This window comes from Cydia fagiglandana, chromosome 9 (genome assembly GCF_963556715.1).
Source record: "Cydia fagiglandana chromosome 9, ilCydFagi1.1, whole genome shotgun sequence".
Lineage (NCBI taxonomy): Eukaryota > Metazoa > Arthropoda > Insecta > Lepidoptera > Tortricidae > Cydia > Cydia fagiglandana.
Window position 1 is genome coordinate 8,489,044 of NC_085940.1, and position 15,775 is coordinate 8,504,818.

General features: G+C 39.8%; 2 protein-coding genes across 2 annotated transcripts; both read left to right on the forward strand.

The window, feature by feature from the left end:
• Nucleotides 1–109: 109 nt before the first annotated feature.
• LOC134667626 (26S proteasome non-ATPase regulatory subunit 10-like) lies at nucleotides 110–2,387 on the forward strand. Its single transcript, XM_063525051.1, has 5 exons — nucleotides 110–205; nucleotides 1,049–1,221; nucleotides 1,314–1,559; nucleotides 1,926–2,095; nucleotides 2,221–2,387. Exons 2-5 carry the CDS (start codon nucleotides 1,120–1,122, stop codon nucleotides 2,369–2,371), a joined length of 669 nt encoding a protein of 222 aa, XP_063381121.1. The 5' UTR covers nucleotides 110–205; nucleotides 1,049–1,119; the 3' UTR covers nucleotides 2,372–2,387.
• A 585-nt stretch (nucleotides 2,388–2,972) lies between these two features.
• On the forward strand, nucleotides 2,973–11,945 carry LOC134667245 (diacylglycerol kinase epsilon). Its single transcript, XM_063524573.1, has 12 exons — nucleotides 2,973–3,289; nucleotides 3,384–3,546; nucleotides 3,950–4,065; nucleotides 4,290–4,413; nucleotides 4,718–4,791; nucleotides 5,579–5,713; nucleotides 7,246–7,385; nucleotides 8,123–8,294; nucleotides 9,341–9,509; nucleotides 11,335–11,390; nucleotides 11,495–11,584; nucleotides 11,781–11,945. The coding sequence occupies exons 1-12, from the start codon at nucleotides 3,092–3,094 to the stop codon at nucleotides 11,901–11,903; spliced, it is 1,560 nt and encodes a 519-aa protein (XP_063380643.1). The 5' UTR covers nucleotides 2,973–3,091; the 3' UTR covers nucleotides 11,904–11,945.
• The last annotated feature ends 3,830 nt before the right edge of the window (nucleotides 11,946–15,775 follow it).

Sequence of the window (15,775 nt, forward strand, 5' to 3'; positions counted from 1 at the left end):
AGCCACTAAACACGGTCTTCAGCCAAGTACAGAAAATTCTAGACGTAATTGTCAGCTTCTAAATGAATAACTCAAACAGTTTCATATAATTTTGTCAACTCAACTATGACAACCATATGACATGACAACGCATGACTATCAAAAATTGAATTGAATAAACAAATAGATTAGATTGATGATACGAATAAGCTATAAACCCTAGTAATACAGTGAAACCTGGTTAAGTGGGACCTGGATAAGTGAGAAACCTCTATAGCTGGGACTCATGGTGCGGTCCCGACACTTTAGCACTGAATTACCTCTGTTACTGAGAAAAAACGAACCTCTATAACTGAGATTCGTTGTTGTGATTTTATAGTCACATTTACCTCTATAATTGAGACAGAGAGTGTATTTTACCTCTTTTACTGAGACTATATTTATAAGATTACATTTTCCTAATTGTTTTTTAGAATTTTATTCTGTATTGACTTCTGTATCTGAGATAACGTCAATCTATGACCTCTCTAACTTGGTCTTCATTGAACAATTTCCGTATTCTTACTAACTCTTAGTTTATCCACAAATTACGCATTTGCCTAATTGTGTCTAAACAACTTCAAGTTTGATTTAGTTAATTTATGTAAGTAGTTAAAACTATCGAAACGAAAGCTGAAATTTTGTTAAGTAACACGAAAAAATAAATTTTCATTTATTAAATTTCTAATACGCAATGAAGTCCGTATCAAATTTAATTTAATTTTGAAATATCTATCCTATGGAGAATCATTCAAAATAAATTCAAAGAAATATTTAAACAGACTTAAAAAATATTTAGGGACAAGGATTATTTTACCTTACTTATTTTTAAAGATAATTACGAAATACCTTATTAACCACCTCTATAACTGAAATATACTCTATTCTCACCTCTATTAATTGAACCCTCTGTAAATGAGACAGAAATTAATTTGTACCTGGCTAACTGGGAGCCTGTGTAAGTGGAAAACCTCTTTAAGTGAGACAAATTTGCTAGTCCCTTGAGATCCCACTTATCCAGGTTTCACTGTATCTATGCGAATAAGTAGTTAATACTCAAAACCACCACCAAAAATACTTGGTAATTCTAATATTCATACAATGTCGATTGGATCAGTGTACGAAACCGCTTACAAAGGTGATTTCAATCAAGTTAAAGTTAAAATTGATCAAGATGGAACCTTAATAACAACTTCGGATTCGGTAATTATTAAATAGCTTTCAAATGAGTTACGTAAATACAGATTTTGGGTTTTGGCTTAACTAAATGAAATGGCTGATAATTTGTTTTACAGAATAATCGCCTCCTCATTCATTGGGCAGCTCTTGGTGGAAATGAGAATTTGGTTGATTTTATAATACGCTCAGGAAGCCCTATTGATCCAGTGGATGACACTAGCTCTACTCCTCTGATACTAGCGGCGTCAGCGGGAAAGTTTGAGGTTGTTCAACTACTTATTGGTCAAAAAGCCAATGTCAATCATAAGACAAGCCGGGGTCAGACTTCATTACACTATGCTTGTTCTAAGGGCCATAAAGATGTAAGTATATGATCAAGATCATAAGTAGCTTTAGAATAGAAACAACATCAACATTGGACACTCAAGGATTTTTTTTTAAAACCGGACTAATAATATGATGAGTATGATGACAAATACAGATAATGCGTAGAAATTGATAAAAACTATAAGCTAGACTAATAGTACTTACTGTTCATCTACAATTTAAATGCTTAGATATGGGAGGTAATCCACTTATTCAATTTCTTTGTCCAATATGAATTTGCATCTCACATTTTGCTTAGTGATAGAGTGAGATGTGAGACGCAATGCACATTGGACCAAGATATCGGATAGATAGGTGGAACCCCAACCTAAGTGCTAAAAATTAAAGCATTATTTTTCCAGATAGCAAAGTTGCTGTTAGAAGCGGGAGCCAATGTAAATGAGGCAGATGTGTTGCATGCTACTCCCCTTCATAGAGCAGCATCTCTGGGCAGGAACAACATAGTTGAGCTGCTGTTAAGTCAACCAGGAATAAAAGTAGATCTTGAAGATTCTACTGGCTGCACACCTTTGTAAGTAATTTAGTCAAAACAGTACTGTCAAATCAAAACATTTGCTTTTACAAAGTCAGTAAAAATAGATACCTAATCACTTATCTTACTTTGAATGTAACCAATATTTATGATTTTTTTTTCAGACATTTAGCATGTGAAGAAGACAGAGAATCAGCTGCAATAATGTTGGTTAAGGCAGGAGCTGCTTTAGATATTATGAATAAGGAAAAGAAAACCCCACTCGACCTTTGTTCAGTTAAGCTGAGACATTCTTTAATGTCTCTTGTGGAATAAAACTTTTTTTTAAGAATCTTGTTTTTTTCTGGACTTTTGTAGCATAACAGGAGTAACACCTGCAGTCAATACCCAGGTTGTAAATAAAATGTGCAATGACATAGCCATTTTTAATATGTTTGAGTCTCATTGGAGATACTTTATGTAAAACAACAACACTTCTTAATAATAAACCCCTTACCTCGTTAATTGATGAGCTTAAAATGACTACCATCTAAAACTTGATGATGCTCAACTGTAAGACGTGAGACATCTATATGGTCACGTTTTTTAAATAACTATGAAAGTTATCAATTATTTTGGTTTGATTCATATTAGTTTAATCGTTTTTGTTAGATAGAAAATTGACATGACACGTTCAACTTTCAAATTACGCGCCAGCCAAAACTCTAGGACGGGAGTTTAAAACCATATTTGGAACAGCGTTTGAGCTGTCAAATTGAGAATGAATTGAGATATGTTCAGTAGCATCTAGTAACGTTCTAATTGTTAAAATTATGACATATGAATCAATGAACACTGTGACATAACTCAACGGTGTAAGGTTTATATTCTAATAGTTGAAATTTGTTACTAACTAGCTAAATGCGCAACGCGCAGCGACAAGAAAACAATATTTTCATGTCGTTACTTTTGTGATTGATTGATTTTCGGGCTTTCTCTCCCAAAATTTAATTATAAATATTATTTATGTTCGTGTAGAAGTTAAAAATCGTTGTTATGGAAACGTTACACATTTTAAATGACGTTATATTCAATTATTATTTTTTAATTGGTGGTTTATTCTTGAGTTATTTGGTTTACCGAATACTTCACGCACTTTTTGGTGATAATAATTACTTACAAACCAAATATAGGTCTCGGGGTCATACGTGGAGAAGCATACAATGTAACAAGTCCATTCCTTATAACATTTATGTAAGAGATATCTATTTCATACAATATTTTATATTTTCTACATGTTTTTTTTTGTTAAAGTTTCATGTCTTTACTTTTTGTTTCGATGTTGTAGTGTACCGTATGTGGTAAGTTGATGCTGCCTCTAATAGGTCTCTTCTGTGAGTGCTGCGGTGTGAGCGCGTGCAAGAGATGTCGCCGCGTTGTTGATAAAAAGTTTAGGTGTAAACAATTTACTTGGCCAGTTGACAAACAGTTCCACCATCATTGGGTTCACAGTAAGTAAATCCAAATAGTTTTATAGCATAAGCTTGTGTTTAGTTTGCTATTTTTGTGGTAAATAATAAGAATAAGAATAAGAAATGTTTATTAGCACAAAAAAATAACAACTTAAAACATAGGTACCTAAATAACAAAATAAAAGAATGAAACATATCCTTAAAACTTTATTTTATTCAATTTGGCATTGATTCCTTAATTTAAACATAATATTACAGTAGAGTCCGGTTATAACGACGCCCAAGGGACCGCTGATATTACATCATACTAACCGGACGTCGTACTAAATAAACTATCAATTTTAATTTTTTTTTTTAAATATTTACATCATTTTGTATTTATTAATACATATATCAAAAGTTCAATACTCATTGATCTTCATATAACCTAAAGTTTTTGCAGTTGGTAATAGCAGAGCAGAGCATTCCGACAACAATGAAGACACAATCCGGAAATATTATTGCTGCTGGTGCCAAAGGACAAAGCTATGCCATGATAGTGTTTTCAATGACTCCGAGGTTTGATTTATTTTTTGCAATATATGAATAAATATTTCATGTTAGATAATCAAGGAGTATTTTTACTTCTGGGCATGTCTATTGATAGCTATTCATTCTTGATGTCTGTATAGAGCTTTAATTTAGGTATTGCTTGAGCAAGGTTTCTCTGTGTACTTTCAGTATATCATTGTATCAATTTGTATTGATGTATATACAAATTAACATGATTTTATTTGTTCTAGCAATGTGATTTCCAGAAGTATCGTAACATAATGATTCCACCAACTTGTGTGCTAGTTGAGAATGGAGTAGTAACTAGCGTAAAGCCACCTTCATTTCCAGATTGGGAGCCACTCTTCATTTTTGGTACTTTTCATTATCTTGTTATGCATCCTACTTGCCTGATTTTCTTCTCCCTAAAATATTTTTCATATTTTAACTTAGGTGCAGAATTTTCTTTTCATTACATTTATTATGTGCTGACCTCTCATATTAAAATATTTTTTGTTATTATATGTAAAGAAAACCAATTCTATAGAAAGAGGTTGTTACTCTATCTAAAACTGTTTGACTATCCCTTTATTTCAGGCAGTTTATTGACTACATAATTATGTTCAGTGTTCATATTTTTAATTGTATGATTAGAACTGACACTGAATTATAATTACAGCTAATCGTAAATCCGGAAGCAATAGAAGTGATGAAGTGCTATCACTTTTTAGAGGGCTATTGAATCCCATTCAGGTAATTATAAATTGAAATCAAAACAATTAATAGTGTCCAAGTCATTTCGCAACATTGTGATTGAAAAGTATTTTGATTTCAAATTAAAATGCATGAAAGCATTTGTGTAATGTGGATAAAAGAAATGCTAATCATCTATTGTTCAAGCAGGTGAACTGATAGGTATTGTACAGACCAAATAAACTGAGTTTGGCTTCTACATGTCAGTCTTTATGGCATTAACACTAGGTTTAATTTTGCGTGGCCTATATCAGCAGTTTGTTTATTATATTATACCTACAGTATTTATTACACCTATCATAACTGAATGAGGCTATACTATCAACTTTATTAAATTACTACCATTAAAGTACACTAAGTACAGCATTAAATCTAATTAGGTGTCGACTATGGTGGTAGGGTACCATCATAGTCAACACCTAATTAGACTTAGTGCTGGTACCTACATTGTACACATGCACTCTTGTGGCGCTTGGTTGTAGGTACTGATGCAGCTATGACCCTTCACCTCTTGATCGCCACCGCCTGCTTTACCTGCTTGAGTTATAGTAATGGTACAGTTTAAATTTTAAAATGTACCCTTCTGATAAAGTGTAGGTACTGTTCCTAGTTTTACAGAGTGTTTCGTCCAAATAGATTGGTGAGGGAATATCAAAAAACTGTAATAACATATACGGAAATTTCTTCTTAGGAGTTACGAGGCCGGTTTAGTAATATTCTGCTAGATCTAGGCCATGGGTCGGCAAACGGGTTTATTTTGTATGGTTTGCTCTTTTTCTTAAATCAGGTGGTGGACATGGCCGAGACAGCGCCGGAGAGCGTGGTGCGGTGGATGCCGCCACGAGCGCGAGTCCTCGTGGCCGGCGGCGACGGCACCGTCGCCTGGGCGCTCAACGTGCTGAACGAGGCGCCACATGTCAAGGTGAGGAACATCAATGTAGTGGAACTGGTAGAAAGATCAGACATGGCCGAGACAGCGCCGGAGAGCGTGGTGCGGTGGATGCCGCCACGAACGCGAGTCCTCGTGGCCGGCGGCGACGGCACCGTCGCCTGGGCGCTCAACGTGCTGAACGAGGCGCCACATGTCAAGGTGAGGGACATCAATGTAGTGGAACTAGTAGAAAGATCAGACATGGCCGAGACAGCGCCGGAGAGCGTGGTGCGGTGGATGCCGCCACGAGCGCGAGTCCTCGTGGCCGGCGGCGACGGCACCGTCGCCTGGGCGCTCAACGTGCTGAACGAGGCGCCACATGTCAAGGTGAGGAACATCAATGTAGTGGAACTAGTAGAAAGATCAGACATGGCCGAGACAGCGCCGGAGAGCGTGGTGCGGTGGATGCCGCCACGAACGCGAGTCCTCGTGGCCGGTGGCGACGGCACCGTCGCCTGGGCGCTCAACGTGCTGAACGAGGCGCCACATGTCAAGGTGAGGAACATCAATGTAGTGGAACTAGTAGAAAGATCAGACATGGCCGAGACAGCGCCGGAGAGCGTGGTGCGGTGGATGCCGCCACGAGCGCGAGTCTTCGTGGCAGGCGGCGACGGCACCGTCGCCTGGGCGCTCAACGTGCTGAACGAGGCGCCACATGTCAAGGTGAGGAACATCAATGTAGTGGAACTGGTAGAAAGATCAGACATGGTCGAGACAGCGCCGGGGAGCGTGGTGCGGTGGATGCCGCCACGAGCGCGAGTCCTCGTGGCCGGCGGCGACGGCACCGTCGCCTGGGCGCTCAACGTGCTGAACGAGGCGCCACATGTCAAGGTGAGGAACATCAATGTAGTGGAACTAGTAGAAAGATCAGACATGGCCGAGACAGCGCCGGAGAGCGTGGTGCGGTGGATGCCGCCACGAGCGCGAGTCCTCGTGGCCGGCGGCGACGGCACCGTCGCCTGGGCGCTCAACGTGCTGAACGAGGCGCCACATGTCAAGGTGAGGAACATCAATGTAGTGGAACTGGTAGAAAGATCAGACATGGCTGAGATGGCGCTGGAGGACTAGGTGTAGAAGAGACTGTAATATGGCAATGAGCCACTTCATCTGTGACATAAACGCATATGGCTTGTGTCAGCGCAACCTAACGTGTAATATATAGGCAGATTTTTAGAGAATACTTATACGTTCTAGTATAAGAACACAAGGTGTTTAACTACATACCCCCTAACCCTCCTCGAAACAATATAACAAGATCACTCTTGTTTTTTAAGAGGTCGCCATTCTCTCGAATCTGGCGTAAGTAGTTAATTATTTATGTGTTCGGGACGAGACCCATCTTACTAGAGTCATAGGAATGTGAAACTTCCAAACTCTAATTTAATTCAAGAGCGTCCACGGTCGCGAGCACAGACAGCACGGTGGTTGCTGGTTTGCTCTGGCTCGCGTATTTTCGTGATTCTATAAACTTTATGTTGTTCCTTCTCCAATGTGTATGTTTTTATATAGTAATCTTCTTTCAGGCATCAGTGGCAATATTGCCAATGGGCACCGGCAACGACCTCTCCCGGGTGCTGGGTTGGGGCGCCGGTCTCGCCTCGCATTTAGACGCGCAGGCGATCATCGAAGACATGCAACAAGCTGAAGAACAGCTCCTAGACAGGTAACATCAGAAATCATTATAGGTATCATATTAGGTGCATAATTACTGTGACATAAATAAAAGTAGAATTTGCACCCATTGCTGTAGGTACTTTTATCATCATCATTGGCCACATCACCTGTTTATGGGGTCCGGCATCGCCGTTAGTGGCTATAAAGTCCTATAGGGGCTGGCCATAAGTTACGTCATCGATTTTTGACCCCCCCCCCTAAAATCATCCAAAAATCATGCTTCGAATGATCCCGTTTCCTCCTACGTAATGCTACCATCATCCGATGTCCAGACCCCCCCCCCCACCCTATTTGAAATGACGTAATTTATGAATAGCCCCATAGCAGCGCGGCATTTCTTGCCACAACGAAATTACGGCCACACTAGAACGCTTAGATCCCAATTTTATAGTCGTCAGTAATCGAAAAAAAAATCAATGCGGTGTAGATTTTTTTATTTGGCTACGAATTTGTATTTGGAGGTCTCTCGACCTGTTATAAATGTGGTATAGCTCTTAAACTGTTGAGGATTGGAGCGTTTATGTGACTATTGCCGTAATAAAAATAATAATAAGTTAGGTTTTTTATAATGTGTTTATATGTATTTTTTATTGTTTTGTAAGTGTTTTTATATTTTACTTTTATATTCATATTATAAAAACCTAGCCTAAGAAGAATGATGAATAAAAAAAAAACTAGCGCCGTTAAAAATAAAGGAAAGCCAAACAAGATCTTTTTCCTACCCAGGTGGAAGATCACAATAAAACCAACACGCGGACGCTTACGCAGCCGTGGCCGCGAGCGCGTCATGTACGCATACAACTACGCGAGCATCGGTGTGGACGCGCAGGTCGCGCTGGACTTCCATCGCGCGCGCTCGCAGTTCCTCTACAGATACGGCAGCCGGATGCTCAACTACGTGAGTATGTCACACGGTACCTGCGAACATCAGTGTGGACGCTATGTTCGTGTTCGATTTTTACCGCGCGTTCTCTTTAGATACGGTAGCCGTCGTCGGTCACACGATACCTGCAAACATCGGTGTGGATGCTAAGATGCTTGTTCGTGTTCGATTTTCACGGCGCGTTCTCTTTAGATACGGTAGCCGCCGGTCACTCGATAAAACCGTTACATTACTGATAAAATGTTACATTCATATGCATGACTTTTTGTTTTGACATACATACAGTTTAAAATTCAAGCTATTGAAGGTAAAGTTTAGTTCTTATCCTAAACTAACAATAAGCTAAGACATTTAAAAAATGATTAAATATGAGCCTTGTGGATTGAAATAAATAAATGGTATTTTTATAAACTACGTCCAAATAAACGTAGAAACTCCTTTATCTTCAAATATTAGCTCGTACAGCCGACTCCTTATGACAGGGTCGCCATGTGATGTGGGAGTGTTTGTAAAATAAGGCAGCTAAATAGCTAATAGTAGGTTACTTAAACAGGTCTATTCACAAAAGCTGACATGAATGGAACGAATGAGTGAATGAAATTATTTATGTGATCACAATTAAAGTTTCGTTCATTCCATTCGTGACAGCTGTAGTGAATCAACCTGCACCTATAGGCACGATACAAGGATGCCACACATATGTATCGCCATAGAAGTAGCATCCTATAGAAATGGTATACGCGTGCCTCCTTGAGGGACAAAACATACGCAAAGCGACAATATTAAAAACACGTTTTAACATTCCTGACAATATACCAAAAACAATCTACGTAATTCGGTCGGGTTAATTGTTGCCCACCATAAACCATACAACATTTTTGGTGGGGAACAAACAAAAAGTGAGACTGTGACAAGGACATGCAATAATATCGAATAATACCGCTTTCTCTGCTACTCCTACTGAAAGTTCCATAAGTGCATCTCGTTCGGTCATTTGGTCCCTCCCCCATGTCCTCTCTATATTATTGTACTTCTATGTGTATCGCACTGTTGTTTGACAGATGGCGTACGTGTTAATGGGCGCCGGGCGCGCGATAGACAGCAGGTGCGAGGGGCTGGAGCGGCGCCTGCGTGTGTGCGTGGACGCGCGCGACCCCATCCCTCTGCCGCCCATACAGGCGCTCGTGGTGCTCAACATCCCCTCCTGGGGCGCCGGCGTGCAGCTCTGGAGTGAGACTAACATTATCAGCTTTACTATAACTTTATAAAAACTCTTTCGAGAACTACGAATAATCAGATACTTGTCTAAATTAATTTGAATATGCCTATTTTCAATCCAATTACAGTAGGTACTTAAACACAAATGAAAATGAGTTTTGAAAAACACAAATGATACAATTGGCTGCTTACGGCGATTTCCGAACACGGGTGACCGTCTATGAACTATTTTTTTTATTATTATTATTTGTTTGTCCTTTCCATATCTCGGGACCATGGGATCCCGGACCTTTGGGAGGCGTGCGTGGGGCCGAAGCCAACAGCGCAGAGGCCCTTTAAGACAGTTTACTCTAAAAGCAAGGGATACACATGGCGGATACCATCCCCGAGCGCAAAATATGATACATCCGGAGATGGTCTCCGCCAGGTGCAAAGACTATTGCAGTGCAGCACTTTTGTGCTGCGATGGGAACTAAGGTCATGGGCTATTGATATGCAAGTTGGATGGACTGGATAATGGGTTATGGGAGGAGACTAGCGGACACCTGCCGTGACAATCAGTCTCAAAATTGTGTAAGACAGGTGGTGACTCGCCTACTCATTTAGTGGGCCCTACAACGGCCGCACGCACAGTGCGACAATAGGGCAACACTTCGGAGCGGCTGTAAGGTTGTCGAGAGGTGAGTCTGCGGTAGCCAGATCCCGGTGATCCGTTCAGCAGGCCGCCGGCGTTATGACATTTTACACTTCCAACCTGGAGCATAGGTCCCGCTCTTGCGACTCCACTCTGGCCGGCCAATCAAGGGAAGCACAGAGGCGAGGGCCAGATGACAGGGCCCTCTGAAATAGGGGTCCGCGGTGTCGCCACTCACCGTCAGCTCGCCACAAGATGCCCCCGCGGGGTTATTATTATTATTATTAAGTGTCGTTTGAAAGAAACTGCACCTTAGCTAATAGTTTACGTCAAATCGATGACATGTAAACTTGAACACATTCACTACCAGCGTGAGCTACGCGCTACGAGTGTAGCCGATAATACGATTTTTCCTGTTTATAGCGAAAAGTGCCTACGAACCGAGAACCAGCCTGGCGGGTCGCTGGCAGTGAATATGTTAATGATCTATTGCCCATGTACAGTCAGCAGCAGAAGTTGCTAAGCGGGGGAGGTGTTCAAAATGATCTTGACGCGGCTATAGTGTTTAGAGAATAAGAGCGTTTCAAGGTAATTCTGAACACCGCCTTAGCAACTTCTGCTGCTGACTGTACAACGATTGACAAACGTCACATACACGGTGTAACATGAGGAAACCGAATAATTTTAACCACGCATATCTGAGGTCAAAAGAAGTAAAAAATGTAATATGAGTTTAGGTCAATTTCGCCAAAAAAAAATATTTTTTTTTTGTTTTCTTTTTTCAATGTATTTGTACATAAAAAAAAAATTTTTTGGTAAACTTGTCACTTAAAATTGCTTTTTACATTTTTTTTTCGTAGAACCTACTTTTTGCAAAGTGTTACTTGTCACTTTTTGACATCTATCAATAAGGATATTTAGACTACGTCCCATAGCAGCAACATCACCATCAAAAAGGCCTTTTACACTATGTAACAATAAAAACTTGTTTTATTTTTTATTAATAATATCTCTGAAACTAGGCGAATTTCAAAAAAATTTATAGGACATTTTTGTCTCTAAATATGATCAGGAATACGCTGTTAAAATTATTCGGTTTACTCATGTTACACCGTGTATAATAGGTAGTGTGCATATATGCATTCAGCTGTTTTTCTTTTATATTCTGCTTCTGAATGTAATATTTTGTAATTTTGTTTGCAGATATGGGGAATGAAGGAGATGTGGAAGAACAAAGTATTAGCGATGGAAAACTTGAGGTAAGTTTTTGGATTATATTTACACACAGCAATTTTCTTATTTTTTATTTATTTATAATCTGGAATTCAAACTGCAAATAAAATTGAATCAAATATTTTTACAGGTTGTTGGCATATCGTCGTCATTCCACATAGCGAGGCTGCAATGCGGGTTGGCGGAGCCCTATCGCTTTGCGCAAGCTTCGCAAATAAAGGTAAGAAGACATTAGACAATTTGTAAAAAATGCCAAGAGCACCTACTACTCAATAATTTTATAGGGAGCGTGCTTGGTCTGTAAATGTCAAGATTAAGTTTTCGATTTAGGCCACAAGATGGCAGACCTTATACCTATATTTCTTTGGCAGCTCCTATATGTATGCCCCTGGCAATATAATGAGGAATTGTTGCAGATCGAGCTGGAGGGATGTTGCGCGATGCAGGTGGACGGCGAGCCGTGGGTGCAGCGCTCCGCCACCGTGCTGGTGGAGCCGGCCGGGCAGTGCCGCGTGCTGCGCAAGCCGCAAACCGAGTAGACTGCGCGCAAAGGCTCCTCTACACGATGAGCCAGCGCCGGCCACTCCAAGTGACGCAGCCATGCGGTAGAATGAGATAGCAATATCACTTGCTCCCTCTAACGCATAAATGCGTCCCTTGGAGTGGCCGGCGTTGGCCCATCGTGTGGAGGAGCCACAACATGTATAGCTCGGCCAACTGCGGCGAGAGGAAGAAGCGACTAACCTAGTAAGACCCAAGCCGATTTTGAATTTGGAACTTTCTATTATTTATATAAGGCCCACTTACACCATTCCACTAACCCGGGGTTAATCGGTTAAACCGTTAATCAAGTGTCAAATTGTACTGGTAACCATGGTAACTCCATGATTTAACCAGTTAACCCTGGGTTAGTGAATGGTGCAAGTGGCCCTAAGAGTTCATAACTCGAATTTAATTTGTATTTGTACGTATAGCGGAAGCAGTTATAAAGTTGACCCAAATTTTTTTTATTAAGCTATGAGCTTCATCACATATGTTCCTTGAGTAATTCTAAGCATTTCAAGCCTGGGAGGCAATAAGAAATGTGTGTCTACTCGGATTTGTAATGGATTCAAACTTTCAACCCCTTTTTATCCCTGTTAGGGGATGAATTTTACAAAACGCTGAAATTACTTTTCCTGTCTTTTAATAATATCCCCAAATACAAAGATTCAAGTACCGCGTTCGAAATTTTTTTTGATATCCATACAAACTTTCAACCCCTTTTTCACCACCTTAGGGGATGAATTTTCAAAAACGCTGAAATTAGTTTTCTTGTATTTTAATAATATATTGTTTTACGAAGTTTCAAATTCCTAGCTTAAAATAAAATATGAACCCCATACAAACTTTCATCCCCTTTTTAACCCCCTTAGGGGTTGAATTTCTCAAAATCGCTTCTTATCTCTTGTACACTTTATAAATGTAATCTAATGTGCAAATTTCAACTTTCTATCTTTTGTAGTTTCGGCTCCGCGTAGCAAAAATCTCCAACCAAATTTTTCACCTTTTTACGTTTTTCTTGTAAAATTACTATGAAACTGAAAAAAACAAATATCAGCAATGAATTCTACGTCTTTGGTTTATACGAAAATGATACCAAACTTGCCCTAGTACCCACCAGGATCAGAATAGATCTTTTTAAAAGATGACGGGTGGCGGCCGTCTTTGTACCCCACCCTTCCCCCCACCCCAGGGTAGAAATGCTTAGAATTACTCATATATCAGATGTGATGAAAATATCTCATAGCTTAATAAAAATTTTTTGGGTCATGTATGGCAGCGTTACATAACTGATTCCAGTACTTAGTACAAGTACGCGGGGTCTTACGAGGATAACATAAGGATGTAACTCAAAACGTTATCGACATCAACCTTGGGCAAAGTTCTTAGTGGAGTGGAGTGGAGTGGTTAGTGGTGGTTTGTATTTGTACGTACAAGTACGCGGGTTCTTACGAGGATAACATAAGGATGTAACTCAAAACGTTATCGACATCAACCTTGGGCAAAGTTCTTAGTGGAGTGGAGTGGAGTGGTTAGTGGTGGTTTGTATTTGTACGTACAAGTACGCGGGTTCTTACGAGGATAACATAAGGATGTAACTCAAAACGTTATCGACATCAACCTTGGGCAAAGTTCTTAGTGGAGTGGAGTGGAGTGGTTAGTGGTGGTTTGTATTTGTACGTACAAGTACGCGGGTTCTTACGAGGATAACATAAGGATGTAACTCAAAACGTTATCGACATCAACCTTGGGCAAAGTTCTTAGTGGAGTGGAGTGGAGTGGTTAGTGGTGGTTTGTATTTGTACGTACAAGTACGCGGGTTCTTACGAGGATAACATAAGGATGTAACTCAAAACGTTATCGACATCAACCTTGGGCAAAGTTCTTAGTGGAGTGGAGTGGAGTGGTTAGTGGTGGTTTGTATTTGTACGTACAAGTACGCGGGTTCTTACGAGGATAACATAAGGATGTAACTCAAAACGTTATCGACATCAACCTTGGGCAAAGTTCTTAGTGGAGTGGAGTGGAGTGGTTAGTGGTGGTTTGTATTTGTACGTACAAGTACGCGGGGTCTTACGAGGATAACATAAGGATGTAACTCAAAACGTTATCGACATCAACCTTGGGCAAAGTGCTTAGTGGAGTGGAGTGGAGTGGTTAGTGGTGGTTTGTATTTGTACGTACAAGTACGCGGGGTCTTACGAGGCTAGAATAGAAGGCTAGTTTCTGAAAAGTTGACATGTAAACTATTTTGGACAGGTCAAATTTTATGGCTATTTGCTATTCCTGAAACGGTGATTTATAGCGGCTGGCACTTTTGCCGGTTGAGATGGCGAGTCATGGTCTGACACTTTTGAAAACTTAATGTCAAACAGTACCTAACTAATTATACTTTCGATGTGTAAATTTAACTTATGATAAACGTAACGAGTGATATGTCTTGGCAGCCAAATTATTTAGGGTTCCATAGCAAACATGATAAAAACTGAACCCTTTAAATGTCGTAATGTGCTCTCTGTCTATATGCCATAGGCATTTAATAACATTTATATTTTGTTATTAGATAACTATTTAAAGGTAATTTTAAAACACTAGGTCGTTAATGTTAATTAGGTAAGGTGCCTTCGGAAAAGAATTGAGTGATCTTATTTTCGGGCATCTTAGGTGCCAATGTAGATGCACTCATGATACAAATATACACATACCGTCGTGTGAGGCTACCTGGGACACAGATTATATAAAAACCGGGCAAGTGCGAGTCGGACTCGCGCACGAAGGGTTCCGTACCATAAAGCAAAAAAAAAAACGGAAAAAATGCAAAAAGAAAACGGTCACCCATCCAAGTACTGACCACGCCCGACGTTGCTTAACTTTGGTCAAAAATCACGTTTGCTGTATGGGAGCCCCACTTAAATCTTTATTTTATTGTTTTTAATATTTGTTGTTATAGCGGCAACAGAAATACATCATCTGTGAAAATTTCAACTGTCTAGCTATCACGGTTCGTGAGATACAGCCTGGTGACAGACAGACGGACGGATGGACGGACGGACGGACAGCGAAGTCTTAGTAATAGGGTCCCGTTTTACCCTTTGGGTACGGAACCCTAATAGTTCTTACACTGGGACCTTAGGTAATATAAAAACTGTTCCCAATATTTCAATACCTTTGAAATCGAATCTTTTCACTCCCATAATTCCAAATAGACCCAGAGATCCCCATGTGCCCCACTCGCGGTATAACTACATTACATAATTATAATGTAAATGCACAACATATTTTATAGATAACTTTAAAGTTGGGTACATTAATGGTATTAAAATAAGCAGCGCCTTGTAGTTAACATTTTGTTTTCATGGGATATATTTGCAAGTGATTTTAACTTTTGTATGAATTTTATGAGGTATGGTTCACTCGCAAAGTGACGAAAAATGACTTAAAGACTATTACGGGTAGTTGATTAGTGACCAACAGGTTACCAATGGGTATTGACTTTTTTACTCTGTAATATTAATGTCTGCTATATAATTTTCTAGTTACAGTTACAATCATATGTTGAGGAATGATTGTTGTTAAAATAATATTTCTAGAATATGAATATCGTTTTGAATATAATGTGATGTGTCTTATAATGATGTTTTATTGACTTAAGCATTTCTACTGGTAATATCTGAATTTTTTAATTTTTTTTTTTAAATTATGAATGGGCTTACTCATGGCCACAGACTACAGGCGTAGACGTGGCCTACGATGGAGCGAGCTCGCCCAGAAGGTGCCTGTTCACTCTTGATTTACCAAAGCTTTTGTATGTTGACTTAGTAGGGTAGGTGTGAAGGGCGCCATATCATCACGATGTTAAACGAAATTC